Source organism: Cantharellus anzutake (assembly GCF_015039405.1).
Source record: "Cantharellus anzutake strain C23 chromosome Unknown EI90scaffold_54, whole genome shotgun sequence".
Taxonomy (NCBI): Eukaryota; Fungi; Basidiomycota; class Agaricomycetes; order Cantharellales; family Hydnaceae; genus Cantharellus; species Cantharellus anzutake.
Genome location: NW_024067004.1, coordinates 306,871 through 334,039, shown reverse-complemented (window position 1 = coordinate 334,039; position 27,169 = coordinate 306,871). Strand labels below are relative to the sequence as shown.

Genomic DNA, 27,169 nt, shown 5'->3' with positions numbered 1-27,169 from the left:
AATGAACTCCAAAGGTCCCTTCTTTCTGGTTAGCCTTCGTGTAACGCTACATGTGACGATGGACGCGTTTCTCCGCGTCCGTGACCCGTGGGATGCGGTGACAACGGATCTACCGGGCACCTATTCTTGGCTATCGAGCGGAACTCCGATCTCGGCATTGCTTCGAGCTGTTTACGTGTCGATCATGACACCGCAACACCGCGAGCACAAAGTCATCTCTCATCACGCTGGCTCACTTCGGCAAGCACCAGACTGCTTGCCCCCTGGAAGAAAACCGATCGGGACCTCTCCTTGCCCGCCCCAGTTTCTCTGAAGTTTCTGTTCGTCGACACTTGGGATCTCCGGTCAATTTGTCATCGCTCTACTTCTTCGAGAATAACTGGGAGCCAGTAGTTGAGCACTGTAATGCGATGCTGCATGAGAATATAATATATCCGAACGGACTGCCATGCCGACCATGCATGCGAGGTGGCCGTAGGTATATGGGAACACCCATGTTATCGATTTAGAATACAAGGAACCCAAAATCACACGAAGACTACGGAAAAGTTTGTAACCATATATGCACGAGCATAGTATCATATGGGCTTCGCAGACATTGCAACTTATTATACGTTGCAGTCAACATTCTTGGCTCAAGCGCGATCAAGATAGTATAACAACCCGTCCACCATGCCGAGGCCCTAGCGCTGAGCTAGTGACTCTTCAGGAGACAAGTACTGGTCATGCTGGTACCATAGCAGTGTGACAGGGGCTCCGGCCAACTCTCGACTGTCAACACTCGGGGAACCAATCATTCTCGAGGTCATCCCAGCTTGAGATAGGATCCGGACCACTACGATTGTGTATGAACTCCACACCAAGCTCTGTACACCTATCGCGTAACTCCCACACCCTTTCCTCTTCAACCACAGCTAGGCCCGAAACGCCAAATTTACGGAGCGATAGCCCAGGGGAAGAAGGTGAGCCATGTTCTTGGCTGCTTTCCAACTGACGCAAGACGTTTCCAGGGATTTCGTATTCATCCGTGTATAGATGGAATTCAGAGAGGTTATTCGGGAGCACCCCCTCTCTGTATAGATTACCTCCACAAGAAAGAAAAGCTAGCTGAGGGAGGCACGGGAGAATGTCATCAATTATTGGGTATGGAAGGGCTTGAAAAACCTTGATCGAAAAATGACGGAGAGCTCTGAATTCGGATTTGAGAATAAGTGCAAAGTTGAATAACTGATCGATGTCCAGGACGTAGTATTCAAGTGAGAGTCTGACGACGTTGGCATCGGCCCCAAAGGACTGGAGAAGGCAGATATCCCTATAGCCTAAAGCCCCACTGGAAACTTCCAGATGGCCTATGTGTGATAGGGGAGGATGCAGATGTAGATCCAGCGGACCGTACCGAGGGATGAACTCGAACGTGACCCATAAGCGCCTTAAATTAGGCAAATTCACAAATCTTTCCACCTCGTTCCCTTCCATCTCGTACTTAAATTTCAGGGAGAGTGTGTGAATGCGACTTATGAAAGGCAGGGATAACACGTATGATGTCCATTGAGTGGACGAGAGTTGTAATTTGACATGTTGCACATTACTCGCTGGCAACAAAGTCAACCAATGGGGAAGAGGCCGACTTCTTCTCACCACCCGGAATGATGAGTGACTGTATATGCAGAGGAACCTTATCAAGTCCCGTATTTCTGCCGATCCATTGAGCGTGCGATCCAAAAGTTCCCCCGTACCCAACTCATCCGTTGAATTCCATGATGTTAGTCGATAGAGTCGCTCTCTGGAGGCATATAGCCAATTCCTGCAAGATAACGCCATACAGGCTGCAGCCCGGCGTGCAAGGAAAGACATGATGATCCGTTGCACATCGAATGGGCATATTTGTGCTTTGGACAATGGAATCATCTCTGATCTGATAAGTCAGCGATCGCAAGTAGGGAAAAAACTGGGACTGGTGACAGCTTCCCGTACTCACCATCCTGACTTGCCATGATCGATTTTTCCTTTGGTTAGTGTGGTAGGCGGCATTCCCCGGCTTCTTCTGGTCATGTGGCAACGTGTTGGATGCTCTAAAATAACAGGAATCGTGGGTGAGCTACTCTAATACACACCCACCACCTTCCGTCTTTGTGGCGTAATGCCGACCAAGTACTGGACGTGGTTTCTATGTAACCACACAATATCACAATATGATATGATTCGGACAACTCCGTCACAATACAAGCTACCTTAAGGCGCATCCTCACACGTTGGTGGTTTTCTACCGACTTTGCGGCATACCCACACTTCTTCGATTGAGCAATATGACGCGGTAAACATTCTGCAACACAAGTGCATAATGTCAATGTGGCAACCATAACTCATTGTTTTGGTTCCGGTGCGGCCCCGGCATCTTCCGTGGTTGAAGGGTATATAAGGGAACGGCCGCTGGTTAATTTTTTCCCTTCAAGCTCTTTCACGACAAACGGCAACATGAGCACCACAACTCGGTGCGGGCGGGTTAGTTCACGCACAGATGGTTTAATGTCAACGTCGGTGGAGCACGGGCACTTTAAGGCACTAAGCCCCTAGACATCGAATCTGCGGCGCTTTGTTCCTGTCGTTTGGATCCCTTTCTTGCTCTTGATGTCCGTCTAACAACGTTGATGTTGGGCCGAGGGGAGAGATAGGTGGATGGATCGTCGCGGAGGTTACCAACCTTGCGGTTTGTATCACGACTCGTTGAGTCCAAGGTATTTTAACGCACTCTGGGTCCCTATATGTTTTTTTTTCTCTCCATGAACGCTTAAGTAATGGATGCATCAATACAATGTGTAGCTGCCTTAGGAGTAGCGCGATACAAAGTATAGTGTAAGAAGCGGAGTGAGGTGTGAGCGGCCAAGGGTGGCCATACACAGGGAAGGTTTATACCTTGAGTATCACTTACTGCGAAAAATGGAATCCCAAAGGAGAGTTGTGCAAGCAAGTGCCAGCTGCCAGCACGGTGTCGGATCGGAGAATTATTTGCGGATTTGCATACATGTCACTCGCCCTTGGCAATCCAACAATCCTCTTACTCATCAACTTGGTGACCAACATACCGTTGGTGGGCAGCTGCCCATGCGTGCAAGTGCTTTTCCTAGTTGAAAGTTGGGAAAAGACAACAGTCTCGAGTTTGGTATCACCAACACTCTATGCCTTCTCCAACTTCATAATCAATTCGTTCGTTGCTATCTGTCCATCTGTGACCATCTTGCTAACGCGGAAAAATACTAGGCCATTTTGAGATTCAACATCCCTCATGAATGAAGGACACATGCAATGATCCTAATGTCTCCTCAACGCTGACTCTAACATGAGATTGGGTCCCATTCAGGACGTTCCTTCCACGGAGCAGCGGCCCATATAAACTTCCATTTACTTTTTATGATGAAATACGAAATATTGGGGAAAAGTTGTGCAAGCAAAAGACAGCAAATATATATATATATATATGCAGCACAACATCAAGAACATGGAGAAGAATTTACAATCAGTCCACCTCACCGCGAGTCAGAAAGGCTTACAAAACACCGGAGGTTCGTGGTGCGTACGGCATACTAGCGCCCCACCTCTACTTCCTGACTCCAGCATCGAGGGATTCTTCAGAACAATAGCGTAGTGAGCCACTCCACGAAAACTCCGCTTGGTCCACTACTATCAACATACTGGAAACCAATTGCCCTCACGCTCAAGATCTCGCTGGATTGATCGAATATTGGCCCGGGGGAGATAACTATAACAACAGATAAGCTCCACGCCAAGCTCTGCACTTTTTTTGCGCAACCCTGTGTGATCGACTCGTCCAAAGCATAAAATACGAAATTTACGAAGTGATAGCCCAGGAGAGGAAGGTGAGCTGCGTTCCATGCACCTTTTCTTCGCTTCTAACTGACATAAGACACCCTGAATAACTTCGAAATCGTCCGTGTAAAGATGCAATTCCGAGAGATTGTCAGGGAGCACTCCTTCTCTGTATAGCCCACCACCGCACATCAAATAAGTCAGACGAGGGAGGTGCGGGAGGACATCGTCCATTATGGGGGGTCCATGGTAGGCAGGGGATTCAATCGCAAGATAATGGAGAGTTGTGAACGAGGATTTGAGGACGGTCGCCAAGCTGCCTAGCAGTGCCTTGCTCTCATGGGGGATATGAATCAGGAGCCCGGTAACGTTGATATTGGCTGCAAACGAGCGAAGGAAGTTGATATGAAGGACCGGAACGTCGATTAATGTCAGACGACAGTCTGACAATGAAAAAGGAAGCAGCGGCAGCTGCAGCTCTGCACAGCCTTCGAGGACGTCACATTGTTCTAGCCACAAGCGCCGTAAGTTAGGCAAAGCCGTAAGTTCTTTCAATTCCCATCCCCACAACCTGGATTTCAAAGAGAGTGTGTGGACTTGATTCATCAAGGGCAAGGATAATACGGTCGACGCGCAACGATTCGGCCAGGTTGGGTGATACAATCTGACCTGTCGCACATTACCCGCTGGTAACAAAGTCATCCAATCAGGAAGAGTCCAACGTTCGCAATAAGAAATGCTGAGGAACTTTACGAAGTTCCGTATTTCTGCAGATCGATTGAGTGTGCGACCCAGAAGTTTCAGCGTCACACAGTGGCAATGCAATGTTAAGGTTCGATAGAGTCGCTCTCGGGACGCGTACAACCAGTTCCTGCAGGTCGATGCCATGTGTGCTGTGTCCTTAGGTGTAAGACAAGACATGATAATATGTTGCACATCGAGCGGGCAGGTTTGCGCTTTGGAGAGCAGAGCCATCTCTAGTATGGCAATTCAGCGATCGCAAACCAGGAGCAAAGATTGAGAAGGACGCTTACCATTCCGAACCGTCGTGGTCGACAGCCTAAAACCCAAGTTCGTATCCAAGCACTAAAAACCTGAGTCTTCGGCACTTCCCCTGTGAAAGTTTCTACATATAGGGTGAGTTACGATCGAAGCGCTCCGATTGGTCGCCTCGCTCTCCTCGCTTTTTCCCACCCTTTCGGGCCTCTTCATTCGCTGGCTCTAGGGCGGACTTCGACGGCCTGTCCGCAGGGTTGCAAACCTGACTGGGTCAATCCAATCCGTGCTCTTAATGGAGAGCTGTCGACATCGGTTCATCTATTTGTGTGACATTCGTCGCCAATACTCACGGTGACTTATAGTTTATAGGGGCGAGTTACCCACGCCCCATACTGACGCTGCGTAAGTGCCAACTGTTACATAACTACGAGCCTTTGGCTGTGTCCTCTGTGTTGATACCCGATTTTGAGCAGAGAGAGAACAGTGTCCCGCCCTGCGACGTCCATCAGCATCGGCACTTTGAATTTTACACCGTATACATGTGTTTACCTTCTCTTCAATCGGAACATTCGGAACTCATTGATTACAACCTCACTGGATGTTCTAAGTGTCTGGGATCACTTCTAGGAAACGCGGTCTAGCTACAAATAATTTTAACACCTGCCCGACTGATGGCTCTGCAAGTCCGGGAGATAGCCTTTCGCCCTTGCTTTCCTGCAATCACATTTTCTGCCGGCACGGAACGATTGACAGACGAAGACCGGGGGGGCTGCTTGGGCTTGAACGTGATGTAGGTATACACCACGGACGCGTGACCGGTGATCAGAATGACGTCACGATGTTTAGCCTCGTATTTAAATAGATCCCAAGACAATGTGAAAGTAGTGGAAACTCCCCAGAGGAAATGGTTAGGGAACTACTCAGTCATAGGACGAGTCTCCCCAGATCGAACGCATCCCTTATATCTACTTTATTTTCATGTATTTATTTTGAGACCCCTGCCCTTGGCGCTCTCACGAGCAGCCTGTAGTCTGCAGGATAAATATCCAGAACTACACACACACACACACACAATGTGAAAGTTGTCACTAATGTGAAGGCGAGCTGAGAGCCAAGTCGCTGGGCGAGATTAGCTTCTGACGCAAGGTCATGTCAAGCTGCCAAAGTGCGCTCTAAAGCCACAGAACGATTGACAGACGAAGATCGGGAGGCCACTTGCATAAGTGGTCGCTCGCAGCGAGAGTGAGGCTTGAGCATAATGTAAGCATACACCGTGGATATGGAGCAAGTGAACGTAATCGGAATGTCGCTTGGCGCGTGGCAGAGAGCGAGAAAGGAGAGGCGACCAACTGGAGCGCTTCAATGCAACTCCGTACGTTCAAGAGTGTTGACTGAGTTGTTGTGGTGTAACCTGGTAGTTAGTGTCAAATGACTCGGCATCACGAAAACACCGGCTCTCACTAACCCAATAGTAGTTGAATGGGCGGTAGAAAACTTGGACGCATTCGAAAGGCGGCAGGACCCGGCAATTCCCTAAAACTGTGGGATGGCAGCTGAGGAGGAAGTAGCTCTAACAGAACAAGACCAACCCCATAATAGCGGATATGGCGAGACGTCCATCTTCTCGGACCAAGACTGGCAGTCCGATGGGGAAATCTTTATCTTCCTTGCCGCAGACTCGGACCAAGACCAGCCCGGTAGCGAGGCTAAGACACGATGCTTACAAGGCTTCAGGTTTCTCTGCCTGTCTCGCACCACTCGCACATGACAAGTATTTACTACAGTATGGAATGACATGAGTGTCTCAGACATCAACGGGGATAGCCAGACATTTTCCAGGCAATGAAGGCGAGGCCTTCTTTTACGCAAACCAGCAGAAAACAGAAGAGGCCATGCAAACATGGAAATGGAGAAATCTTTTAGATGAAAGAAACGACGCTGTGGTGACGGTCTCCATCACTCACAGAGACCGTCGAGGCCGGTCCAGGTCCAAGAACGCCGTTAGAACTTAAGGGCAACATATAGAAGCCAGCGGACTCGCCATAACACTGTCACATCTTGCATTTTACCTTTCCCTTTGCAATCCTCACTAAGACTCGTGCAGTCCGTCTGGTCCTCATTCGCCGTAGAAAAGACTGGGCCTTTCTTCGCTACGGGACTTCATCTTCTGCCGATCGCTTGTTTCCGATTGAGAAGCTGGGTCCACAGCGTACGCGAAGTGTGCGATTGGCCTATGATTTCCCCGGCCAGTATTTAAGTGTTGACGTTTCAGCATGTGGCTCATTGATCCGTCGAGTAAACACTTAGGACAAATGCTTACAAATGGCCTTCTTTGACAATTCTTCGCGCAAAATGTTGTGGCCGTGTATCAAATGTTCCGACGTCCACGAGAAATTCGAATTCGCTGTGAGCGATGAGAGATGGAATAGCTCGTCGAAAATGGCCATCCGGATCCCAGTGTGGATGCAACAGTAAGGATGGACGGCAGCTTCGGTAGTAGAACTACGCTATCCAGTATGCACTCAGTGACGTGGGAGAATTGGCACAAGATTGGGACGTACTTTCGAACGCTTCCACGAGACTGATTTTCTCACACGCTTTGGTTATCGGTGCGCGGACCTCCTTGAACCTCGTGTGATGGAGACGAACACAAGTGTAAACAAGGGCGGTGGACCGGAAAGCATTGTGGAACTAGCGAAGGGTAACGATAGTACAAAGAGGAGAGAATGGGAGTACTCAGGGACAATTGAAAAATATTGCTTGGTGATTGGAGGTGGGTTATGCAGAATTGGCAATGATAGAGGACCTTATCATCAAACGCATTCAATCAGGGTCGAAAATTTTGCAGGACCGCTACGAAGTAGCGGGAAAAAGGAGAAAAAAATATCTGTGTTACATAGCACAAGAAATACAGCGTGCATGTTACAGTTTGAATCAACATCAAGAACATCGGAATTTACAATCAGTTCACATTACCGTGAGTCAGAAAGGCTTACAAAACATTCCCAAGTGCGATACGTATAGCATACTAGCGCCCACCTCTTGCCCCCTGACCCCGGCATCGAGGGATTCTTCAGGAGAATAGCGTAGTGAGCCACTCCACGAAAACTCCGCTTGGCCCACTAACCGTCAACATGCGGAAACCAATTGCCCTCAAGCTCAAGATCTCGCTGGATTGACCAAATAATGGCCTGGGGAATATAACCATGACTATGGCTAAGCTCCACGCCAAGCTCTGCACTTCTTTTGCGCAACCCTGACATCCACGTGTGATCGAGTCGTCCGAAGTATGAAATACGAAATTTACGAAGTGATAACCCAGGAGAGGAAGGTGAGCTGCGTTCCAAGCGCCTTTTCTTCGCTTCTAACTGACATAAGACGCCCTGAATAACTTGACAATCGTCCGTGTAAAGACGGAATTCGGAGAGATTGTCAGGGAGCACTCCTTCTCTGTATAATCCACCACTGCACATCAAATAAGTCAGACGAGGGAGGTACGGGAGGACATCGTCGATTATGGGGGGTCCGTAGTAGGAGTGAAAGTCGATTGCAAGATAATGGAGAGTTGTGAACGAGGATTTGAGGATGGTCACCAAGTCGGCTAGCATTGCCTTGTTCTCATAGGGGGGGAAATGAACCAGGAGCCCGGTAACGTTGACAATGGCTGCAATCGAGCGAAGAAGGTTGATATGCCCAGGGATCGTTAATTGTCAGACGACAGTCTGGTAATGAAACAGGATGCAGCAGCAGCAGCTGCTGCCCTTGGGAGACGTGCCGTGGTTCCAGCCACAAGCGCCGTAAGTTAGGCAAAGCCATAAATTCCCTTACTCCCCCTTTCCACAACCCGAATTTCAAAAAGAGTGTGTGGACTTGATTCATCAAGGGCAAGGACAACACGGGGGACACGGGGGGCACGCAAAGATCCGAGTTCTGGAGCAATAATTTGACCTGTCGCACATTACCCGCTGGTAACAAAGTCATCCAATCAGGAAGAACCCAATGATATTCGCAATCAAAAATGCTGAGGAACTTTACGAAGTTCCGTATTTCTGCAGATCCATTGAGTGTGCGATCCAAACGTTTCAGGGTCCCATAACATCCATCCCGCAATATTACTCGATAGAGTCGCTCTCGGGATGCGTACAACCAGTTCCTGCAGGTCAATGCCATGCATGCTGCATCCCTGGGTGTAAGACAAGACATGATGATACGTTGCACATCGAGCGGGCAGGTTTGCGCTTTGGAGAGCAGAGTCATTTCTAATCTGACGATTCAGCGATCGCAAACTAGGAGTGGAGGCTGGGATCCTGCCTAAACCAGGAGGCGCTTACCGTTCCAAACCATCATGAGAAGTCGACTTCTCAGCCTAAAGCCCAGGTTCGCATGAGCAGGAGAACTTACATCCTGCGAAAACCTGAAAAGGGGTGTTGCACAATTCAATAGAGCAATTCATCGAAAGTTGTAATAATCATTAACGTACTCAGTCGCTGAGGCACCGCCCCAGTCCTTCTGCGAACGTCTCATCTGTGTGGCATAGTACAAGAAATACAGCGTGCATGTTACAGTTGAATCAACATCAAGAACATTGGAGTTTACAATCAGTCCACATTACCGTGAGTCAGAAAGGCTTACAAAACACAGCCAATATTTCCAAGTGCGATACGTATCGCCTACCTCTTACCCCCTGACCCCAGCATCAAGGGATTCTTCGGGGGAATAGCGTAGTGAGCCACTCCACGAAAACTCCGCTTCGCCCACCAGTATTGTTGGCCGTCAACAATACGGAAACCAATTGTCCTCAAGCTCAAGATCTCGCTGGATTGACAGCATATTGTCCTGGGGGAAATAACTATAACAACAGATAAGCTCCACGCCAAGCTCTGCACTTCTTTTACGCAACCCTAACACCCAGCTGTAATCTAAGCATGATATATAAAATTTTCGGAGTGATAACCCAGAAGAGGAAGGTGAGCTGCGTTCCATGCGCCTTTTCTTCGCTTCCAACTGACATAAGACATCCTGAATAACTTGGCAATCGTCCGTGTAAAGATGCAATTCGGAGAGATTGTCAGGGAGCACTCCTTCCCTGTATATCCCACCACCACACATCAAATAAGTCAGACGAGGGAGGTGCGGGAGGACATCGTCCATTACGGGGGGTCCATGGTAGGCAGGAGATGCGATCGCAAGATAATGGAGAGTTGTGAACGAGGATTTGAGAACGGTCGCCAAGTCGTCCAGCATTTCCTTGCTCCCAGGGGGGATATAAATCAGGAGCCCGGTAACGTTGATATTGGCCGCAAACGAGCGAAGGAAGTTGATATGCCCAGAGTGAAAAACCGAATCATCACTTAATGTCAGACGACAGTCTGACAATGAAGAAGGACGCAGCTGCAGCTCTGGAAAGTCGTCGGGGACGTCACATTGTTCTAGCCACAAGCGCCGTAAGTTAGGCAAAGCCACAAGTTCTTCCAATTCCCATGTCCTCAACTTGTATTTTAAAGAGAGTGTGTGGACTTGATTCATCAAAGGCAAGGATGGTAACGCGGTCGACGGGCAACGATTCAGCCAGTTTGGGACATACAATCTGACCTGTCGCACATTACCCGCTGGTAACAAAGTCATCCAATCAGGAAGAGGGCAACGTTCGCAACAAGAAATGCTGAGGAACTTTACGAAGTCCCGTATTTCTGCAGATCGATTGAGTGTGCGATCCATACGTTTCAGCGGGCAATGCAATTCTAAGGTTCGATAGAGTCGCTCTCGGGATGCGTACAACCAGTCCCTGCAGGTCAATGCCATGCGCGCCGCATTCCTGGGTGCAAGACAAGACATGATGATACGTTGCACATCGAGCGGGCAGGTTTGCGCTTTGGAGAGCAGAGTCATCTCTAATCTGACGATTCAGCGATCGCAAACTAGGAGTGGAGGGGCTGGGATCCTGCCTGAACCAGGAGGCACTTACCGTTCCAAACCGTCTTGGGAAGTTGACTTCTCAGTCTGAAACCGGGTTCGTATCCAAGTCGTTGAGGAGCAAGAGAACTTACATCCTGCGAAAACCTGAGTATGATCAAGGTGTCGCACAATTCAATAGAGCAATTCATCAAAAGCTGTAATAATCATCAACTCAGCCGAGTCACCGACGTTGTTACTCCCTCAGTCCTTCTGCGAACGTCTCATCCTTCTCAAGCAGCTCTAAACGCACTTTGGAATCATCATGACAGACGCGCTTCAGTACGATCCCAAGGTTCGCTGTCATAACATTGCTCAGTTGCGAATACAAACCCCCCCCCTTACGCTAAGTAACTTCCCCCCCACACTTTCAGGACATGATATTCCGCCGTCTGGGAAATTCTGGTCTTCAAGTCTCTGTTATCGGTCTGGGCGGATGGCTCACATTTGGAGGAACCGTACAGGGAGATCCAGTTAAGGAGATCATCAAGATAGCATTTGAGGCGGGCATCAATTAGTATGTTCCTCCCTTTACATAAACATTAAACATGAACACCGCGCTCCCCCCCCCCCCCCACCACGTACACGCCTATTGTACATCCGCGAAGTTCCTTCCCCCCCCCCCGCGCTTTCTCGTTAACCTACTTCCATGCAACATCTCGGGATTCTAATCGAAGCACTCTTTGGCCGATCTTCTATGTATTAGTTTCGATACCGCCGAGGTGTATTCCGCAGGCAAGAGCGAAACAGAGATGTACGTTCCAAACTCCCTTCCTCATCCATCCCGCCTACTCCCATGGATCGATGGGCCCGCCCTTGATTTCCTGGGGTCGCATTTTCTTTTTTTTTAAATCTTTTGAATTGATCCCATACATTTGCAATTCAAATATGGTTCTGGAACAGGGGCCGAGTGTTCAAAGAACTTGGCATCCGTCGTTCCGATCTCGTTCTTAGTACCAAAGTAAGTAAGCACAATTTTCAACCCCCGCAAAAAAAACTCGATCCAACTGATGATCCCTCCTTCCTATATGGAAAACTGAAATGACCTCTTGTGTGTGTGTGTGTGTGTGTCAATGGATTGGGCGCTGTTTCCGAATCCTTTTCTTTTTTTTTTTTTGTTTGTTTCACTTTTTCGTGTCAGATCTTCTTTGGGAATGCTGGACGGAATGGACCAAACGATCGTGGTTTATCGAGGAAACATATCATCGAAGGACTTTGCGATTCCCTTGAACGCCTTCAAACGGACTATGGTAATGTCTATTATTTCACAGCTCGAGCAAAAGACGCTTACGGACGGATCGGGGTGATTTTTTTTTTAAAATTCACTTTCTGTTCTTCCATTATCGTTTCAGTGGATATTGTGTTCGCGCATCGTGCGGATCCGAACGTACCAATGTTAGAAATCGTCCGAGCGTTTAGCTGGCTGATCGAACAAGGCAAAGCGTTTTATTGGGCTACGAGCATGTGGAGTGTGGAACAGATCGAGGAAGCTCATCGTGAGTAAAGAAATTCCACTCTGAAATAACGAGGATGAGGGATGCTGAGTATTAATGATCGTTGCCGGTCCCGTAGAGATTGCGGAGAAGTATAACCTGCATGCTCCTATGTGCGTTCATTGTTCCACCTTAAACTTTCCCGGGCGGTTAATTTTTTCCACCTCTAATCCCCACTCCACTCCACCTTCCGTTGATTTGTGGTTGTAGTGCGGACCAAGTACGTTACAGCGCCTTGGCTCGAGAACACGTCGAGAAAGATCTCCTCGTACGTGCCAAATCACGTTTGTCGGTGGAGTCTACCCCATCTCATCTCTCAATTTTTTTTCTTTCTTTTTTTTTTCCCACATGAGCAAACAGCCCGTATTCGAGAAGTACAACTACGGAACGACCGTCTGGTCACCCCTAGCTGGATCGTTGCTAACGGGGAAATACAACCATGGGCAAATCCCACCTGATAGCCGACTTGCAAAGCACTCTTCGCTCGATTTTGTTCAGAAGCAGGTGGAATCCTTGAAAGGTGAGTCGGGGAAGGCGACGATTGAAAAGGTGAAGAAGTTGTTGGAGATTGGGAGGAGGGAGTTTGGAGAAGAGGTACGTTGATGCTTTTTTTAAGAGGATTATTTACGTTCACTGGGGGGTCTGATTACTTACTGTGTGGGCAATTCCCGGGGTGATGGACAGGTTACTACTGCCCAAGTTGCGTTAGCGTGGGCTGCCAAGACTAAGAACGTAAGTCTTTCTTTCGTTCTCCTCTCCTTCCCTCTATAAGGAATGGTTCTATGACTTTTGATATATAGGTCGCAACACTTATCGTAGGGGCATCAAAACCTGAGCAGCTGGTGGAGAATTTGGGAGCTATCAAGCTGATCCCAAAGTTGACGGAGGAAGTGTACGAGGAGATTTCAAAGCTGTTTTCGTGATGATATAGTTGTTTGAGATCAAGAGGTGAGGATCGCAAGATATAATAGCGAAGGAGCGATTTGAGCCTGATCTCCGTCATGCAAATGTTGTGATTTGTAACACGTATTTGCCGATGGCTTATGTATTATATCATCAAACCTATGGACACAACCCTAGTGGTTGGGGCCTGCTTTCTGTTCATTCATTGTCAAGCTAGCTAGCTGTCCGATTCCGGTTCAACTCCCGACAACCCGTTCTCGGATCTGCCAACCAAGCCTCCCGGGACTCTCCGTTGATCCAGTTATTACAGTAGCCCTTGCAGAGTTCCGCTCAACTCCGAGCGCCTCGTTGACATGAACTCGCCAAACAAACCTCTTTTCATACCCGGTTTTCATGTTGCTTGTGTGAGAATGCACAGAAGTCCGATAAATCGATCATGAAATCCTAGTTCTTTGATTTATTATCTTGATGTTTTTGTAACAGAAGGCAGTTATTCGCAATGTAGTTCTCATCGACAGGCAGTGGTACACCTGCCCGCATGGACGATTACGGGTGGCTGGCTAGTTTCGTGTTATTGCGATGGAGGGTCACTCTCGCGCGCAGATCATGATCACTTGCAACAAAATTAAAAACCCCGATCGCTCTCATGTTTACGATAAGCGGAGCGAATGGGTGAATTACGTAAGTAGCCTGCTCCCTAAAAAGGGGACCTGTGCCTCAAAGGGGCTTGTGAGGCGATTGTGGGAAGGAACCGGCGTTGTTGTAATTGGAGGAAGAAAAGAAGTTTTACATAGGGTAAGGCCTGGGCAAGTTACTGTAGGGGCTTAGGTAAGAATAAATTTATTCGGGACCCCCTTCCCAGAGATTTAATTATGTATGGGCGGCTCCCCCCTCGAATATATACTTTTTACGATTGAATTCATATGATAATGTAACCAACCGGGCTCGATGCAGTACTTGTTCGACCCAAACAGAAAAACAAAAAGGATTTCGCTATAGTGGCATGAACCATTACGATGCGATGTGTATGACGTCATGTTGCTAGCATGCCTAGGGATTATCCTGAAAGTCCCGAAGTGGGACTTATTAGTTGGATCGGGAAGGCGAAACGTCTCAGCCTCAACGATTAGGATAAAATAGCGGATATCATTTTGTTCTTTGAGCGGGCCATCGAGGTACCCTGAGAACAGACGAGTTGGTCGTTTGTTGGCGATTGAGGATAAAGACATTGGTGATGATGAGAATGTTGTGCTCTTCTTGTTTACTTTGAAAAATTTCCCTGTTTCCTCGTAACCAATCGATCATAGAGAGATGAGTGATGTTAGCTCTAGATGCCAATGACATTGAATTGGTTTTTTTCTGTTTGGTGAAAAAACGTTGGGGTGTGGTTATTTAGAATGGTATTGACCTAAAATGAGAAAGTCATAAGAAGAGGGACGTGTTTTGCCAGTGATTAGCCCCTTACGAACCCCCCCGTGTTTCCTTCTGTGACGCACTTGTGCATTACATATATGCATCAACTGCATAATTGCGTTATGTATAGTGACGAATAGGTAGAACAAAAAAGGGGATTGAGCAAAATATCCCCCCTTCTGCCATACATTTCGAACCGCTTACCGTCTCAAGCTCCTTTCCCTTAACCGTCAAACAAAAAAAACGACGTCATTCCTTGTTCAAAACCGGCCAAAACGCTGAACGGCAATGGGGGGGGGGGTGCAAGTGCAAACATCACTGAATGAACACGTGCGGAACCAAACTGACGTTCGTAAACCGGGCGCCTCTTTGCGCTGCTACATAAGGGCAATTTATCGTTGCCGCAAATTATAAAAAAGCACACACGAATTTCCCCGTTCATTTTTCATAATATATTCTCGATTTATCCAAACGGCAAGATCCCTAAGGGGGAAATCGTCGATCTCGACGTATGCATCGGTAGTCACGCTCGGAATCGTTGGACAAGTTGTAACATATAAATAATCCGATTTGTGAACCGCGTGGGCCTACGATCCAATTTAACAGAAGAGAAACACACACACACAAGAGTTGAGAAACAGCTTGGTCATATGCGTCTTGTCGTTTTAGTGTTCGATGAGGGGGTTAGTCACTAGTGTCTTATTAAATACACATACACACACACACACACACTTTTTTTTTTTTACAAACGGAAAAAAATTACCCGTTGCAATAATATTCTTTTTTCCAACAATACCCGGCTGAAGATCGCTTTCGATTTCCAACTCCTTTGCGCTTTGCGACTCAACCGTTTTGCAAGAGACCCCCCCCTCCCGCCAAAAAGACAAACAAAATCAACAACCCCCCCCCTTTTTCGGAATAAAGCGTAGACTGTGAGCACGTGAGCCTATTTCCTCCCCCCCCCTCGACAAAACCACACAAGAGCGCCTGAGTCCAGTTTCTGCGAATTCACCGGTTTCCTTTCACCATCCCCAAACCACCCATTCGTCCATCTATGGATTCCGTCGATCCCCGCTTCCCCCCCTTCCCTCAACTGACCTCCTCCACCCGATGGCGCTTCAGCTTTCTTCTTCTCGTTTCCCCTGTTTCTACCAACGGTCAACAAACTGAAAGCAGAAACAATTTCCCTCTCTTTTTTTTTTTTTAATAAATAAAAAAAAAAACACACATACCACCATGTAGGTTTCTTTGCAGAACCGAAACCACTTCAATCAATCAAGTATTGCACTACCTATACTTTTCCAGCCACCTTGTGCACAAGCACACGTTGGGGGGACGAGACAACAAATCATCCCTGCAGAACCTTCATATATCCTTCGCCCTTCTCACACTTTGTCTTTCACCACACACTAACTCGCAACAACCCGCCGTCCCCCAGCGCAAACAACAGCGCAAACGCACCGTTTCATTTTGAGGCGTCTTGTAGGCGGAAGAAGGGATAGGATACCCCCCCCGATACATCTCTCTCTCGTTCTCCGACGAGGAAAAAGGAGAGTAATTGAACGAAACGCCCAAATGACTCTATTCGCCGAATCTGACAAGTACGGTTTGGCAAGCCCTGCCATTCTCTGGTCCGAGTACGTCGCCAAGGACGGGACGGTCCAAAGGTCTTCACTTGATCTCGATAGACTCATCGGGAATGATAATGGAACTCTTATCGTAGGCAGGCAATCCACTTCCTCCTCCCCCCTTCCCCCTTCCTCCCTCCACCATCCCCTAATCCCTTCCGACAAACCGGACCCAATTTCTGATGATAATTATTTTTTTTTTGTATAATTCCGACCTTCTTTGTTTTTACAACTTTTATAGTGGATGGATGTTGGTTTTTCTGGAACGAGCAAAGAGATAAACCTTCGGTCCAGCGGTTTACTTTGCGCCATGTGTCGCGATCGTAATGGCGCTTACCTTTACTCTTCCATTGACCTAAACGCCTTCATTACGGGCGTTGGTGGAATTTTAGAAGTTGAGGTTGATTGGAGGTATGTGGTTGACGTTAACCCACTTTTTTTTTTAAAGCTATTTTCTTTTCCCCCTCCTTTTCCAAAATCAGACGGTGAACGTTGAGTTGTAATCTATCTGTAACTTTTTTCTTCTCTTTCCCACCTTTCAGTCTTCGCGTGTTTGCGTATTTTCCTTGGATCGGATGTTGGGGTAACCGGACATTTTTCGTTAGTTGGGTAGAAGAACAATCTCCCAAATGGAACAGGCAATCGTTCCGCAAGCCTACGTTCCTTATTACGAAGACGCTCAATGGTCATGCGATGGAAAGGGGTCAATATCATCCCCACCACCATCAACAACAACCTTGAGGGATGGCAGAAAGGGAGGGGGGCTCGTGTTGGAGGGGGACCTTATATTCCACGATATCCTTGTCTGGGTTTTCTTCTTTTTTCTTTGTTTTCTCGAGTATGCCTGTAGGAACCTTTTGCGTTCTCCCCTGTGTCTGTTTTTTTTTTTTTCCATTCCTGTGATCGTGTGATTGTGAGCGCTTTGGATATACCGAAATAACAATGTTTGTCGTCAATCATAATTGAAAAAAAAAAAAAAAAAAGGAAAGGGCAATAGAGAAGAGAAAGGAATGATGAAGGTGGGGGGACGGACGGAAGGAACGAAAAGGAAAAAAGGAAATCATAAGTGAAAAAGGGCCCCCCATGCATCCAAAAGAGTGAATAAGAAAATGGAAATACTCATCGTGGTGAATCCCCAAACGAAAGCGATGTCCTGATCATGGGAAACGTATAGGGGAGGGGAATCCTTGAACGCCACACACGCACGGAGCATGCTTGCTCGCGTGAGGTAAGGGGAAGGGGGACATTTCAATCGTTCCATTAGGTCGATACCGTCACCGTGACGATGACGAGGCAGGCAACCTCATCCAGTTAACACCCATTAGCCCCCCCAGTAGTTTAGTCGGCCAAGGCTCGTTATTTCAGAAGGGTTCGACAGGAGGGACGGAATGAGGTGAAGATGACAGAAGGGGGCATTAGTCTGGGTCCAGTCTTCCAGATCCGTGATAGCTTGGTAGGGATTTCAGCTGTAGATCATAGAAGGCGTGTCGATTGGGAGAAACCCTAGATCTGGCTAAGCATTCGACCCTAGGGACGTTTTGGCTCAGCCGTGCCATTTGGGACCGCAACCCCCCCTCTTCCCTTCTTCGTCATAGGAAGTGATAAGTTATGTAAAATAGCTTTGTTTTTTTGTTTTCCATCTATCAAGGGGCATGGCTGGCCGTAGACGAGAGGGCAATGAATGGTGTTTCTGACCAGCCTTCTTCCCTTGTATCATGAGTTGTTGGGCGCGGCTTGGGCTCGAGAAGAAAGAGAAAAAAAAAGGTCCCTTTGCAGGTGTAAAAGAGATCCCAAACCTCCCCTCATTACGTCATTGAGGCGGGCATAACGGAGATAACTCGGTGTTAGCTGTTCTCCGGATTGTTCCAACACATCCGTTGCCCCGGGGCGTTTCAACAACACTCAGTGCTTGTGAACGAACAACTCAACGACCAAGCGCCCTCTCTTTTTTTGTGTTCTTTTTTTTTGGCGGTTCTACCTTACAAGCGGATATATATATATATATTCTCCTGCCTTCCTCCTTTCCTTGACAAAATATCGTGGTCGTATCAAACAATACGAGGATACCCCCACCCGCCACCGCCACCGCCACCATCCCATCCAACAATACACGCGAGCGAACGCGCGCGCGCGCGCACACACATACACACACATATTAGGCACACTATAGTTAAACGACTATGTCGTTGTTCTATAGCGAGGCGATTCTTAGTCGTCGTGGTCCTCTTGCACGCGTATGGCTTGCTGCTCACTATGAGCGTAAGCTCTCAAAGACTTTAACGCTTCAAACAGACATTGAACAATCCGTCGGTATGTTCCCTCTCTCTCTCTCTGGGTTTATTGTTATATGGTTTGCCCCGTAACCGCGTGTACTAACTTTTCTTTTTTTGACGCGTTTTTGTGTTAGATGCTATCGTGGATCAGGAAGGTCAACCAATGGCACTCCGACTGAGTGGTCAGTTACTCTTGGGTGTCGTCAGGATCTATAGTCGAAAAGCCAAGTATCTACTGGATGATTGCAACGAAGCAATTGCTAAAATCAAGTTGGTGCGTCATAACGATCGTTTTGGTTTTTTGTTTCTCTTATGTGAGGTGTTTTTTTTTTGTTTGTGTGTTAGGCTTTTCGACCTGGTGTGGTTGATATGACGGAGGATCAACTGACGGTACCGAGGAATGCGATCACCATCTCGGCAGATCTATTCAATATCGATCTCATGCTTCCCGATGCTAATTGGTGCACATTTACCGTTCTTTTTTTTTTTCAAACCTTTCACATCTCAACTTGCTTATGATATTTTACCTCTTCTTTGTAACATATAGGGACTTGAGTAATCTTGGCCAGTCACATATCGCTCGTGATAATGATATCACACTCTCTACAGCTGAAATGAACTTTGGGTTTATGGATGATGGGTGGGGTTTTGAAGGTGATGGAATTGGATCACAAGATTGGGGTGGATTCGATGCTGGGATCTCATTTGGTGATGATGAACCTGGTGTGGCGGTTGGTCCTGACGCTGCAGGAGAAGGTACAGCAGCAGCAGCAGCAGCAGCAGCAGCCGCGGATGAAACGATGAGTGTTGAACTGGGTCGTCATGATGCTGGACCTGGTTCGCCTCGTATCTCGTTGGATACTCGCCTTGAAGGACGACCTGGTGATTTCGAACGTGATGTGTCCGTCTTGAGTAAAGGCCGTGAGCCTAGTCATCTTGATTTCGGCGGAGGTCATGATGATGGATTTGGATTCCCGAGCGATTTCAACCTTGGCGGAGAAGACCTTGGGATTAGTTTCGGTGAAGATGTACCGTTAGCTGACCCCGAACGGGAGAAAACCCCTGGTCAAGCTAATTCTCGTGCCAGTATGTTCAAATTTCCCTTTATTGCTAACCAACGCTAATTTGTTATTAACCCATTCCACAATCCATAAAGGCTCCCCGTTGACGACCCCTCCGCCCTTAACTCCACCCAATCTTAATCAGGACTCTATATCCACTCCTACTCCCAAGACCGCGGCACGGATCGCACGAATAGCGGAACAACGCGAAAATGCCCCAGAGAGGAAGAAAAGGACCAAAAAGTTGCAGATAATCGATGAGGTCACCGAGTTGAAGCAAGGTCCTGGTGCTCGTGGGCGTAGAGGATTGGGTGATTTCAAGGATCCGGATGTCAGTGCAATTACCACCGAGGTAAGTCCAACTTTCCGCGATCTTCGAATCAGAAGTCTTCTGACCTCATGTCGAATTTAGCAACGATTCCTTCCGCGGTCTACGACAGTGATGCGTCTTTTGGAAATTCGGGCTGATCCGCTTGCATACTTCATGCCGACTACCACCACTTCAGAGGGGACCTTTTTCTATGCTGGGCCTCCAGGCGTGGCACCGGAATTGAGACATTTGTTCATGTTCCCCGTACACGACCATCGTCGACCACGTACGGATGATACGGATCCCCGTTCGCCAAAGAGAGCCCGCATTGCTGTTCCGGAAGAGGAATCGCCTGGAGTCGCGCGGAGAGCTGAGAGCGAGGCACGATTCAGTGCTTTTGGCGGGGACGTCACCGGTGGGAAGAACGATATGGATGTTGATATGGCTGGACTTGGTGACTATGTTGGTGCTGAGGAGGGTGGAATTAGCCTTGATCTAGGTGGAGGGATCGATCCGATGGGGATGGATATCGACGGAGAGCCTGAGGGTCGGAAGACGCCTGTTCCAAGGACCCAACGCGAAATGTCACTCATCGATGACACGCGGAGTTCGCCTGGGCTAAGAGGGGATGAGGAATTTGGATTAGATTCTTATGATGCCCAGTCGTGTTCGATTGGGATATTCGATATGAGGAGTAAAGAAGGGGAGTCTCAGAGTCAGACGCAGACTCAGGAGGAGGAAATCGAACGGTCTACGGAACAAGTTCAGAGTAAAGGGTATAGTAAGAATACGGTGAAGGCTATTGCTGTCATTCGGAAGGGTTTGGAGGCTGAGGAGGGTGAAGGAGATGAAAAGTGGGTTAGTTTCAATAAGGTTGCCGAGAAGGTATGTCGTGTTGGCACAGTTCTTCCCTGTTGACTGATGATTGTTTTGATTGTTTTGTTTTTTGCTTGGGCGGTGATGAAAGGCGTCGCGTCGGGCTGCATCGGCGTTCTTCTTCGAGCTTCTTGTTCTCACCACTCGGGATTGTCTCAAGGTTTCTCAAGAAGAGCTTTTTGGCAATATCGAGATTCGTGCCAAGGAGAAGTTGTGGGAGTCACTATCCAATCGTCTCCCCACTTCTGCAACTGCTATTTTCGACGCATAAATTTGAATCCTGCTTCACACGCCCATATTTATCTATCCACACAGTTCTTGACGACACGAATGACACGGATGACCTTCCCTCCCTCCACTTCCCTGGTGAAAATTTTTTTTCGCTACCTTGGTTTACCTGGACCCGCTCCCCCCCCTATATAGAACTTTTTATGCGACACCTGAACATTTTTTGATTGGCACAAATGCGTACACTTTTCTTGGATTTGCCATCCACCCTGGGTCCAGAGATTCATAACCTTATTTTTGATTGTTCTTTTTTTAAAATGTATGTTAGTTAACTTGTTCTCTATCAATGTAGTGTCTATGGATGAGGAGATCATGTCACCCTCATCATCTTCCTCGTCAACGGAGTGTCAAGGATTGACGTGACAGTATTGATTGTCGGCGATTGCCAGCCTGCTCACACCTGTTAAACCCATTGGAGAACCCTGGCTTGTCTCCCAACGCAGTCGGCTTTGCTTCGAAAACATGACCAGGGAGCCGAGTACAACATCCCTCAAGGAAGGCCTCTCGACTACTTAATTAACGTTACAATATAGTTGCTCGATCGGCCGAGTTGTTCCCGTTCGCGCAATGTGTGCATAGTGTCTAGACCTGAACCCAAGTGTCAGCCTTACTGTATGGGTGGGCTTGGTGACGTACCAGTTGATGTGCGGGCCCCAACTTGTGTCTTCATGCGCTCCTGCGACCACGGCTTAGGTCCCTGGACCGTTGAAAGCAAAACACCATCATGCGAAGCTTTAGGAAGACCGGGAAAGGGTTTGCTATGATTCAAAAGCTATGAGGCGGCATATACGCCGTTTGGCTAGGATCTGCGAGTTGAGTCTCCTGTGATAATTCCTGGGAAACTGATAAGGCGAGGCTGAATTAATCAACTCTATGCGGAGAATGCGCAGACTCAGTGCCAGTCGCTCACGTGAGCGACTGGCACTGAGTCTGGAGAATGCGGTGTTCAATTTCTGGGTCCGTTCGGTATGATTGTCATTTCAGTTTGTCCGGAAGATCCTTGAGGGTTCACTGGACGGCGCTTTGCTTCTGTGCTTAATCTGTTTGGGACGGCGCGGGTGGACCTATTATATCCCGCCCTGTCTGATGACGGGACTTAGAATAATCCCAAGGCGACAATATAAAAAGGCTCGCTTTATTCTCTTCCACTTCTGGCGTTTAGCCCCGTTGAAATTCTCTGATTGCGCCTACCCACGCTCTCATCACAGGAATTTTATCGGGTCGGAAGTTTTTGGCTCATATCGACGTTATCGACAAGACCCCCTCCCCCACGGCATCAATTTCGAAGTTGATTATGTTCCTCCATCAGTGGTCGAATTTAGTTATGGGACCTACGGAATCCCATCGGCCCGCCCCGGGAAGCTGCATGAGCTGAAGTGCTTCTGTCATGCGTTCGGTCCACAATATAAAACTCATACTCCGTCTATGACTGGTGCGCCTGCACCCCCGCCCCCAATGGCAACCGTGCTCATCAACCTCATCCTTTCTCACAATGTTTACGGAGCCTCTATCCCTCCTCATAACATCACTGATTTCTCGCTACATGGATCTCATACTTGCAATGATCTACAGAATTGCCGAACGGTGTGGAGCCTCATTTATAGTTGTGCCTTCACCATTTTTGCGTGCGTCTGCACGGGGATGCATCCGGACCTGTCAGCACGGCATCACAGTACTTGGTCGTTTAAATTACCTCGTGTTGGCTTGATGATGGGTTCACTGCTTTCACCGGGGGTCATTCTGATGGATGGATGGATGGATTTCTGCAACGCTTGGATAATGTCGAAAAAATGCAAGATGATTCAAGGTGCGCCCCCGAATTTGAGGATTGCGCACATTTTAAAGGGGGGGAAAAGCTCTGACTTGTACATGTCTCAAGGATGGACGTTTACGCATTCCTATTTTGTTGTCATGCGCGGCTTCTTCGACTCGTCCGAAGGAGCAGCAGTGATTCCCGATAGGAATGTAGATGCCTTGAGTGTCTTTGAAAAGTATCCTGGAATAATTCAGAAAATTGGGGATCAGAGAAGGGTCGTAATAACGAAAGAGCAAATTCTTGACAGGTGCAGAGGGGACCTCTTCGCTGAATTTGCCATCATCCTTCAACTACTATGGTTTATCGCTCAATATGTCGGACGATGGGTAGGCGATTTGCACAGATCACAACTGGAGGCAATGACACTGGGCTATGCGGCGTTCAACGCCCTTGTCTACTTGTTGTGGTGGCATAAACCCGTTAACGTTCGATTCCTGGCAATCCATGTGGCGAAAGAGCCCCGACCCAATTTCTCGACTTCTGGGATGGATGTCGTTCAGCCGCGACCTGGAACGGGGACTGACATACATTCGGCTCTAGCGAAGATCATGGAACTAGACCCTAGTTGGATGTTTATAGCCACGGGCATCATTTTTGGGGGAATCCATTGCTTTGCGTGGTCATCCCCCTTTCCGACGCTTGCGGAGATGCAGTTGTGGCGGACGTCGGCGTTAGTTATCGCAGCGTTCCCTGTCCTTTGTGTGCTCTGCGAAAGGCTTGATAACCCCAATATAGCCAAGAACTGTATAATGGTCATTACGGCCGTTTATGTCACTGCCCGGATTATCTTGCTTGTTGTTTCGTTCACCTCCCTGCGTTCGCCTCCTCCCGATCTATACCAAATCCCGTCTTGGTCCACCTTCCTTCCGCATTTCGGATAAGTTGTATGTAGACCATACTTCTGATTTAGTTTGTGCCATGCTCGGGATGACACCAGACCCTTAGATAAACATCGTCAACGTCCTCAAATCCCCGTCCACAGCTCTCCGTCAATTTTCGATCCAAGTGGTAGGAATTATCCCCGAGGCTGGAACCTCCTTGATGCCTCCCATTCTTGGAGTTTATTTAGGGCATCAATGTTTCCGTATGCATTTTGGTGGTCAACCCGAACGCCCTTCTATAGTGGAGCATGGACAATGTTCGCTCCCTGGTCGATATATAAAACTGACTCATGCAGCCTCTTCACGCTGTCTCGTCCATTTCGCAATTTGACGAAATATCACACCTTTCATGCTGCACTGCCCGAAACTTGCAAAAGTTTGAAGGCGCTCAGGCTGTCGGCCTTTAACTTTACCGGATTGGTCATGAGCACAAACATCCTGGGGTGTGCAATATCCCCGGGAATCTATTTACTGATGGAATCGATACCGTCGCCAGTTTTCGGCGCCACGCTGAAGCATGGAACTACATAAGTCACATAATAGGTACTCCCAACCTACCTTGAGGAGTGGCGTGGTCAGTTCCTGATCCACTTCACATCTCCTAGCACTAGATGCACATCCCGAGATGAACCCAATTTGTGGAATTAATTTCCTTGATACGTGAGCTCCGCAATGGCGCACAGTACCATTTTGCAGGGGATCGATCATCCTATCCTTGTTTGCTCGTTGCCAAAGTGCTTACGGTATTATAAGACAAGTGGCAATTCTTAGATTCTTGTGCTTCGCCTGGAAAGCATGGGGCCACGCGCGGCATGTCGGGCTTGGCAGATATATGGAAACCCCTTGCAATGTATGTGGGTAGTCGATCATAGAGGCTGGAGTCTGGAGTCCTGCCTATATATGGGTGCCCAAGAGCCACCTCCCTTGTTAGCAACCACGTTTTGGGGTTGACATTGTTGACTATGGGTCGTATACTTTCGGCGTTCCAATTACCGCCCACGGACGGTCGACTTATCACTTTCCTCCGGATTTCTAATTTGCCTTGTTGGGCGGGACAAAAAGGTGTGATCGCTCTTGGAAGCCGAACAGGCTTATTGCCTTGCCTGGAATTATGCTCCCAACCTGCAAGGCAGGAATCTCCTGACCGTCTCCATCACTACCACGGTCAATTCCAGCTTTGCGTCACTTGCCCCACGTGGGTGGTGTCGCATTTCCGCCACTTTCTCTTATCTAATTAACAAGCCTTATTATTCATTGTCGATCTGCCATTATTCAAGATACTCTACACTCTGAATCTGGGACTTTATCCGTCTTGGAGAAAGCATTCTCCCTAGATCATCTCCCGCGGGCTCTAGACGGACGATGTCGGATGTGCCCGTACGGTGAAAAAGATTCGGAGCTGGATACAATGGGGGCAAGCCGACCCTGGAAGAAGCGAAACAGATACTTCTGGGATCAACCAAAGCATTGGACGGGAATCTAATGATAGTACACCGTATCGGGCTCAAATGCCTTCTTCCGCGGTCTCCAATAGGAAATGTATACAACCGAAGGCTGGGTGCGAGTAACGAAACTCTTCGTGCACGAGCCCTCTCGTCAGTGTGACTTAGTAGAGATATCTGCATTTCAAGTCGTATCACGAAGCATATCACGGCCGGGGGGAAGAACGACGACTAAGCCTGCATGAAGAATTAACTCTTATAAAACCCTCATGATCCAACGATGGGATCCATCCAGAAACAAAGTTGCGCGGTGCGTCTGGTGTAAGCTTGTCCGTCGATAGGTAGATAATGGATTCTATGGGGGGGGGGGAATTGCAGTACAAGGAATGGGTGACCAGGAAGGAATCTATTTTGTAGGGATCAGCAGAGCGTTTGCTCCAGCGGGGTTCGAGGTCGGTCCCCACGGGGGTTTTTGAGCACTCCACCCTCACCACACGTAGGGTAGAACTTTATATGGGACATCCCTCGTGTACACTTCCCACTCCACCTTGAACTCAGCTTCAAGCATTTCCTCTTCGTTTTTGATTCTCGGTCCCAAGATGTTCCGATGCACCATGAGAGTTGCAGCAAGGGCAAAAAGCAATATACTCGCTACCCCTAGCGTACCTGCTTCAACAATAGCGGTCCTGAGGCCGATGGCTCTTTCTGCTTGTTCGCTTGTAGTCCCAAGGATAAGCCCGCCTGCCCAGAGAATGTAGAATCCTGTGTAGCTTGGATTCCGCACGTAAGCATAAGGCCCGCTGGTGATGAGCTTGTGGCCTGGAAAGGTTGTTAGTCCAATGGATCTGGTCCGTAGAAGATTGTATTTGTCGAGAAATGTTTACTCACCTTCGCGTATGGTGAGTGTGAATGTGAATAGACGCCCCAAAGTGTGTATCGCCCAGAGACGGAGAGCTCCACCGGCGATAAAGGCAAAAAGGGCCAGTACACGAAGTCCGGTGATAAATGACGCGGAATTGGGGACGGGAGAAAAGTTGGGGAGAACCCGTTTGAGAATATCGGGAAGAGAGATGAGATAAGGATGAGTTGGTGCTGGGGTCAATTGCAAATACAACTCTAGAAGAGTGAAAATGCCAGAGGAGAACTGAAATATGGGTCAATGGACTGCGCTCGCCACTATCGTCGAACGCTTACTCTCGCTATCTTCACCTGATTCAGTGGGCTTGTCATATGAGTTTCACGGCGAACCCGATCCCCCTTTGTGAGGTCTTCATTAGGGTCGCTCCCGCCCAAATAGGCCAGTATGCTCCCAAGAATCAATCCAGCGTTGACGAGGAGCGTGTAAAGCATGGCGAGAGTGGGTGAGAGGAGCAGAGCACAGCCACACGGAAAAAGCTCCCCGTTTGCAGGGTGTCAAACCACCCCGAATGACGGGCTCACCTGACGGCAGGGTCGCAACATCAATGAGTTTCGGCTAACTCCGTTCATTGATTGCGGCGTCCCGGCTTAGAGGGATCAGGCCCAGACTCGTACCCAGTCGTCGTCGCTCCGTGGACGCGCACTGCGCACAATTTCAAGTTGGGTTTATATTAAAAGTCACAGTCACCTTTACATGATGCATGAGTAGTCATCTTTTGTATTGAATACTTAAAGTCACATGTGCCGGAAATAGAGTTAAACCCGATCACCTACTCCGAAAACCAGCGCGCGACACTTCGCTCCAACGACTGGCACAAAAGTTGGGTGGCGGTGTTTTTCGGCAGCATCCGGGACTGAATTGTTGAGTCCACACAACTTGTGCGCAACAGATTAGGTTGTAGTCCGGTACATTTTTAGTGTCAACTCACATAAGATTTGTACCCGACCCACCCCAAAGGGTATGAAGGGCTGCGGAGTCAATAGCCTGAGCATGCAGAGAATCTAAGCCTTATATATTACTTTGAGAGCGTTGCTATGTTGGTGCAAATTAGTGCAGATGGTATAGCGTTTGCTGAGGCTATGCACTTTTT

At 48.2% G+C, this 27,169-nt stretch overlaps 12 protein-coding genes across 12 annotated transcripts; 6 read left to right on the top strand and 6 right to left on the bottom strand.

Moving 5' to 3' along the window:
* Positions 1-290: 290 nt before the first annotated feature.
* Positions 291-1,890, bottom strand: EI90DRAFT_3073417 (uncharacterized protein). The gene has a single exon (XM_039061438.1). The coding sequence runs from the start codon at positions 1,852-1,854 to the stop codon at positions 775-777; it is 1,080 nt and encodes a 359-aa protein (XP_038912123.1). The 5' UTR covers positions 1,855-1,890; the 3' UTR covers positions 291-774.
* A 1,743-nt stretch (positions 1,891-3,633) lies between these two features.
* On the bottom strand, positions 3,634-5,246 carry EI90DRAFT_2179235 (uncharacterized protein). The gene is made up of 2 exons (XM_039052657.1): positions 4,860-5,246; positions 3,634-4,802 (listed from the first exon to the last, which is right to left on the bottom strand). The coding sequence occupies exon 2, from the start codon at positions 4,798-4,800 to the stop codon at positions 3,682-3,684; it is 1,119 nt and encodes a 372-aa protein (XP_038912122.1). The 5' UTR covers positions 4,801-4,802; positions 4,860-5,246; the 3' UTR covers positions 3,634-3,681.
* Positions 5,247-5,949: 703 nt separating this feature from the next.
* On the bottom strand, positions 5,950-6,855 carry EI90DRAFT_2179428 (uncharacterized protein). Its single transcript, XM_039052659.1, has 3 exons — positions 6,414-6,855; positions 6,290-6,363; positions 5,950-6,215 (listed from the first exon to the last, which is right to left on the bottom strand). The coding sequence occupies exons 1-3, from the start codon at positions 6,724-6,726 to the stop codon at positions 5,997-5,999; spliced, it is 606 nt and encodes a 201-aa protein (XP_038912121.1). The 5' UTR covers positions 6,727-6,855; the 3' UTR covers positions 5,950-5,996.
* A 1,290-nt stretch (positions 6,856-8,145) lies between these two features.
* EI90DRAFT_2179267 (uncharacterized protein) lies at positions 8,146-9,472 on the bottom strand. The gene is made up of 3 exons (XM_039052658.1): positions 9,305-9,472; positions 9,156-9,238; positions 8,146-9,083 (listed from the first exon to the last, which is right to left on the bottom strand). Exons 1-3 carry the CDS (start codon positions 9,346-9,348, stop codon positions 8,443-8,445), a joined length of 768 nt encoding a protein of 255 aa, XP_038912120.1. The 5' UTR covers positions 9,349-9,472; the 3' UTR covers positions 8,146-8,442.
* Positions 9,347-10,888, bottom strand: EI90DRAFT_3073390 (uncharacterized protein; the record flags this gene model as incomplete). The annotated part of the gene is given in 6 exon segments (XM_039061437.1): positions 9,347-9,469; positions 9,484-9,582; positions 9,834-10,314; positions 10,342-10,713; positions 10,790-10,842; positions 10,856-10,888. Coding segments are annotated over 2 exon segments (853 nt in total), but the record flags the coding sequence as incomplete, so codon positions are not given.
* A 265-nt stretch (positions 10,889-11,153) lies between these two features.
* On the top strand, positions 11,154-13,192 carry EI90DRAFT_2932820 (Aldo/keto reductase; the record flags this gene model as incomplete). Its single annotated transcript, XM_039055084.1, has 10 exons — positions 11,154-11,293; positions 11,483-11,530; positions 11,680-11,737; positions 11,918-12,026; positions 12,129-12,272; positions 12,349-12,382; positions 12,480-12,537; positions 12,630-12,863; positions 12,954-13,001; positions 13,070-13,192. 10 exons carry the CDS (start codon positions 11,154-11,156, stop codon positions 13,190-13,192), a joined length of 996 nt encoding a protein of 331 aa, XP_038912118.1.
* A 2,422-nt stretch (positions 13,193-15,614) lies between these two features.
* On the top strand, positions 15,615-16,255 carry EI90DRAFT_3073372 (uncharacterized protein). The gene is made up of 2 exons (XM_039061436.1): positions 15,615-15,751; positions 15,818-16,255. The coding sequence occupies exons 1-2, from the start codon at positions 15,640-15,642 to the stop codon at positions 16,057-16,059; spliced, it is 354 nt and encodes a 117-aa protein (XP_038912117.1). The 5' UTR covers positions 15,615-15,639; the 3' UTR covers positions 16,060-16,255.
* On the top strand, positions 15,780-16,954 carry EI90DRAFT_3291827 (Cyanovirin-N; the record flags this gene model as incomplete). The annotated part of the gene is made up of 3 exons (XM_039067303.1): positions 15,780-16,304; positions 16,455-16,624; positions 16,756-16,954. The coding sequence occupies exons 1-3, from the start codon at positions 16,161-16,163 to the stop codon at positions 16,952-16,954; spliced, it is 513 nt and encodes a 170-aa protein (XP_038912116.1). The 5' UTR covers positions 15,780-16,160.
* A 1,119-nt stretch (positions 16,955-18,073) lies between these two features.
* On the top strand, positions 18,074-21,356 carry EI90DRAFT_3281879 (Rec8 like protein-domain-containing protein). The gene is made up of 7 exons (XM_039066857.1): positions 18,074-18,523; positions 18,621-18,760; positions 18,832-18,947; positions 19,034-19,572; positions 19,643-19,899; positions 19,960-20,742; positions 20,825-21,356. Exons 1-7 carry the CDS (start codon positions 18,394-18,396, stop codon positions 21,002-21,004), a joined length of 2,145 nt encoding a protein of 714 aa, XP_038912115.1. The 5' UTR covers positions 18,074-18,393; the 3' UTR covers positions 21,005-21,356.
* Positions 21,357-21,945: 589 nt separating this feature from the next.
* Positions 21,946-24,074, top strand: EI90DRAFT_3073362 (uncharacterized protein). The gene is made up of 3 exons (XM_039061435.1): positions 21,946-22,817; positions 22,881-23,721; positions 23,783-24,074. Exons 1-2 carry the CDS (start codon positions 22,108-22,110, stop codon positions 23,716-23,718), a joined length of 1,548 nt encoding a protein of 515 aa, XP_038912114.1. The 5' UTR covers positions 21,946-22,107; the 3' UTR covers positions 23,719-23,721; positions 23,783-24,074.
* Positions 24,075-24,158: 84 nt separating this feature from the next.
* Positions 24,159-24,833, top strand: EI90DRAFT_3073361 (uncharacterized protein). The gene is made up of 2 exons (XM_039061434.1): positions 24,159-24,261; positions 24,324-24,833. Exon 2 carries the CDS (start codon positions 24,514-24,516, stop codon positions 24,667-24,669), a length of 156 nt encoding a protein of 51 aa, XP_038912113.1. The 5' UTR covers positions 24,159-24,261; positions 24,324-24,513; the 3' UTR covers positions 24,670-24,833.
* A 662-nt stretch (positions 24,834-25,495) lies between these two features.
* Positions 25,496-26,679, bottom strand: EI90DRAFT_2178505 (uncharacterized protein). The gene is made up of 3 exons (XM_039052656.1): positions 26,355-26,679; positions 26,049-26,304; positions 25,496-25,979 (listed from the first exon to the last, which is right to left on the bottom strand). The coding sequence occupies exons 1-3, from the start codon at positions 26,508-26,510 to the stop codon at positions 25,648-25,650; spliced, it is 744 nt and encodes a 247-aa protein (XP_038912112.1). The 5' UTR covers positions 26,511-26,679; the 3' UTR covers positions 25,496-25,647.
* Positions 26,680-27,169: the final 490 nt, after the last annotated feature.

What these genes read in the sequence shown, in the direction of transcription:
- EI90DRAFT_2178505 (XM_039052656.1), bottom strand. Translation starts at nt 26,510, where the DNA reads ATGCTTTACACGCTCCTCGTCAACGCTGGATTGATTCTTGGGAGCATA. An exon ending in ATCAGGTGAAGATAGCGAGA is followed by an intron (nt 26,305 to 26,354) that starts GTAAGCGTTCGA and finishes CCCATATTTCAG; the next exon opens with TTCTCCTCTGGCATTTTCAC. An exon ending in CACACTCACCATACGCGAAG is followed by an intron (nt 25,980 to 26,048) that starts GTGAGTAAACAT and finishes CAACCTTTCCAG; the next exon opens with GCCACAAGCTCATCACCAGC.
- EI90DRAFT_3073417 (XM_039061438.1), bottom strand. Translation starts at nt 1,854, where the DNA reads ATGTCTTTCCTTGCACGCCGGGCTGCAGCCTGTATGGCGTTATCTTGC.
- EI90DRAFT_2179267 (XM_039052658.1), bottom strand. Translation starts at nt 9,348, where the DNA reads ATGAGACGTTCGCAGAAGGACTGGGGCGGTGCCTCAGCGACTGA. An exon ending in GGCGGTGCCTCAGCGACTGA is followed by an intron (nt 9,239 to 9,304) that starts GTACGTTAATGA and finishes ACCCCTTTTCAG; the next exon opens with GTTTTCGCAGGATGTAAGTT. An exon ending in TCTCATGATGGTTTGGAACG is followed by an intron (nt 9,084 to 9,155) that starts GTAAGCGCCTCC and finishes TCGTCAGATTAG; the next exon opens with AAATGACTCTGCTCTCCAAA.
- EI90DRAFT_2179428 (XM_039052659.1), bottom strand. Translation starts at nt 6,726, where the DNA reads ATGTTTGCATGGCCTCTTCTGTTTTCTGCTGGTTTGCGTAAAAGAAGG. An exon ending in GCCATATCCGCTATTATGGG is followed by an intron (nt 6,364 to 6,413) that starts GTTGGTCTTGTT and finishes GCCATCCCACAG; the next exon opens with TTTTAGGGAATTGCCGGGTC. An exon ending in GCCCATTCAACTACTATTGG is followed by an intron (nt 6,216 to 6,289) that starts GTTAGTGAGAGC and finishes ACAACAACTCAG; the next exon opens with TCAACACTCTTGAACGTACG.
- EI90DRAFT_3073372 (XM_039061436.1), top strand. Translation starts at nt 15,640, where the DNA reads ATGGATTCCGTCGATCCCCGCTTCCCCCCCTTCCCTCAACTGACCTCC. An exon ending in TTCTACCAACGGTCAACAAA is followed by an intron (nt 15,752 to 15,817) that starts CTGAAAGCAGAA and finishes AAACACACATAC; the next exon opens with CACCATGTAGGTTTCTTTGC.
- EI90DRAFT_2179235 (XM_039052657.1), bottom strand. Translation starts at nt 4,800, where the DNA reads ATGGCTCTGCTCTCCAAAGCGCAAACCTGCCCGCTCGATGTGCAACAT.
- EI90DRAFT_3073361 (XM_039061434.1), top strand. Translation starts at nt 24,514, where the DNA reads ATGGGGCCACGCGCGGCATGTCGGGCTTGGCAGATATATGGAAACCCC.
- EI90DRAFT_3281879 (XM_039066857.1), top strand. Translation starts at nt 18,394, where the DNA reads ATGTCGTTGTTCTATAGCGAGGCGATTCTTAGTCGTCGTGGTCCTCTT. An exon ending in TCAGTGCAATTACCACCGAG is followed by an intron (nt 19,900 to 19,959) that starts GTAAGTCCAACT and finishes TGTCGAATTTAG; the next exon opens with CAACGATTCCTTCCGCGGTC. An exon ending in TCAATAAGGTTGCCGAGAAG is followed by an intron (nt 20,743 to 20,824) that starts GTATGTCGTGTT and finishes CGGTGATGAAAG; the next exon opens with GCGTCGCGTCGGGCTGCATC.
- EI90DRAFT_3073362 (XM_039061435.1), top strand. Translation starts at nt 22,108, where the DNA reads ATGACGGGACTTAGAATAATCCCAAGGCGACAATATAAAAAGGCTCGC. An exon ending in ATAATGTCGAAAAAATGCAA is followed by an intron (nt 22,818 to 22,880) that starts GATGATTCAAGG and finishes GGGGAAAAGCTC; the next exon opens with TGACTTGTACATGTCTCAAG.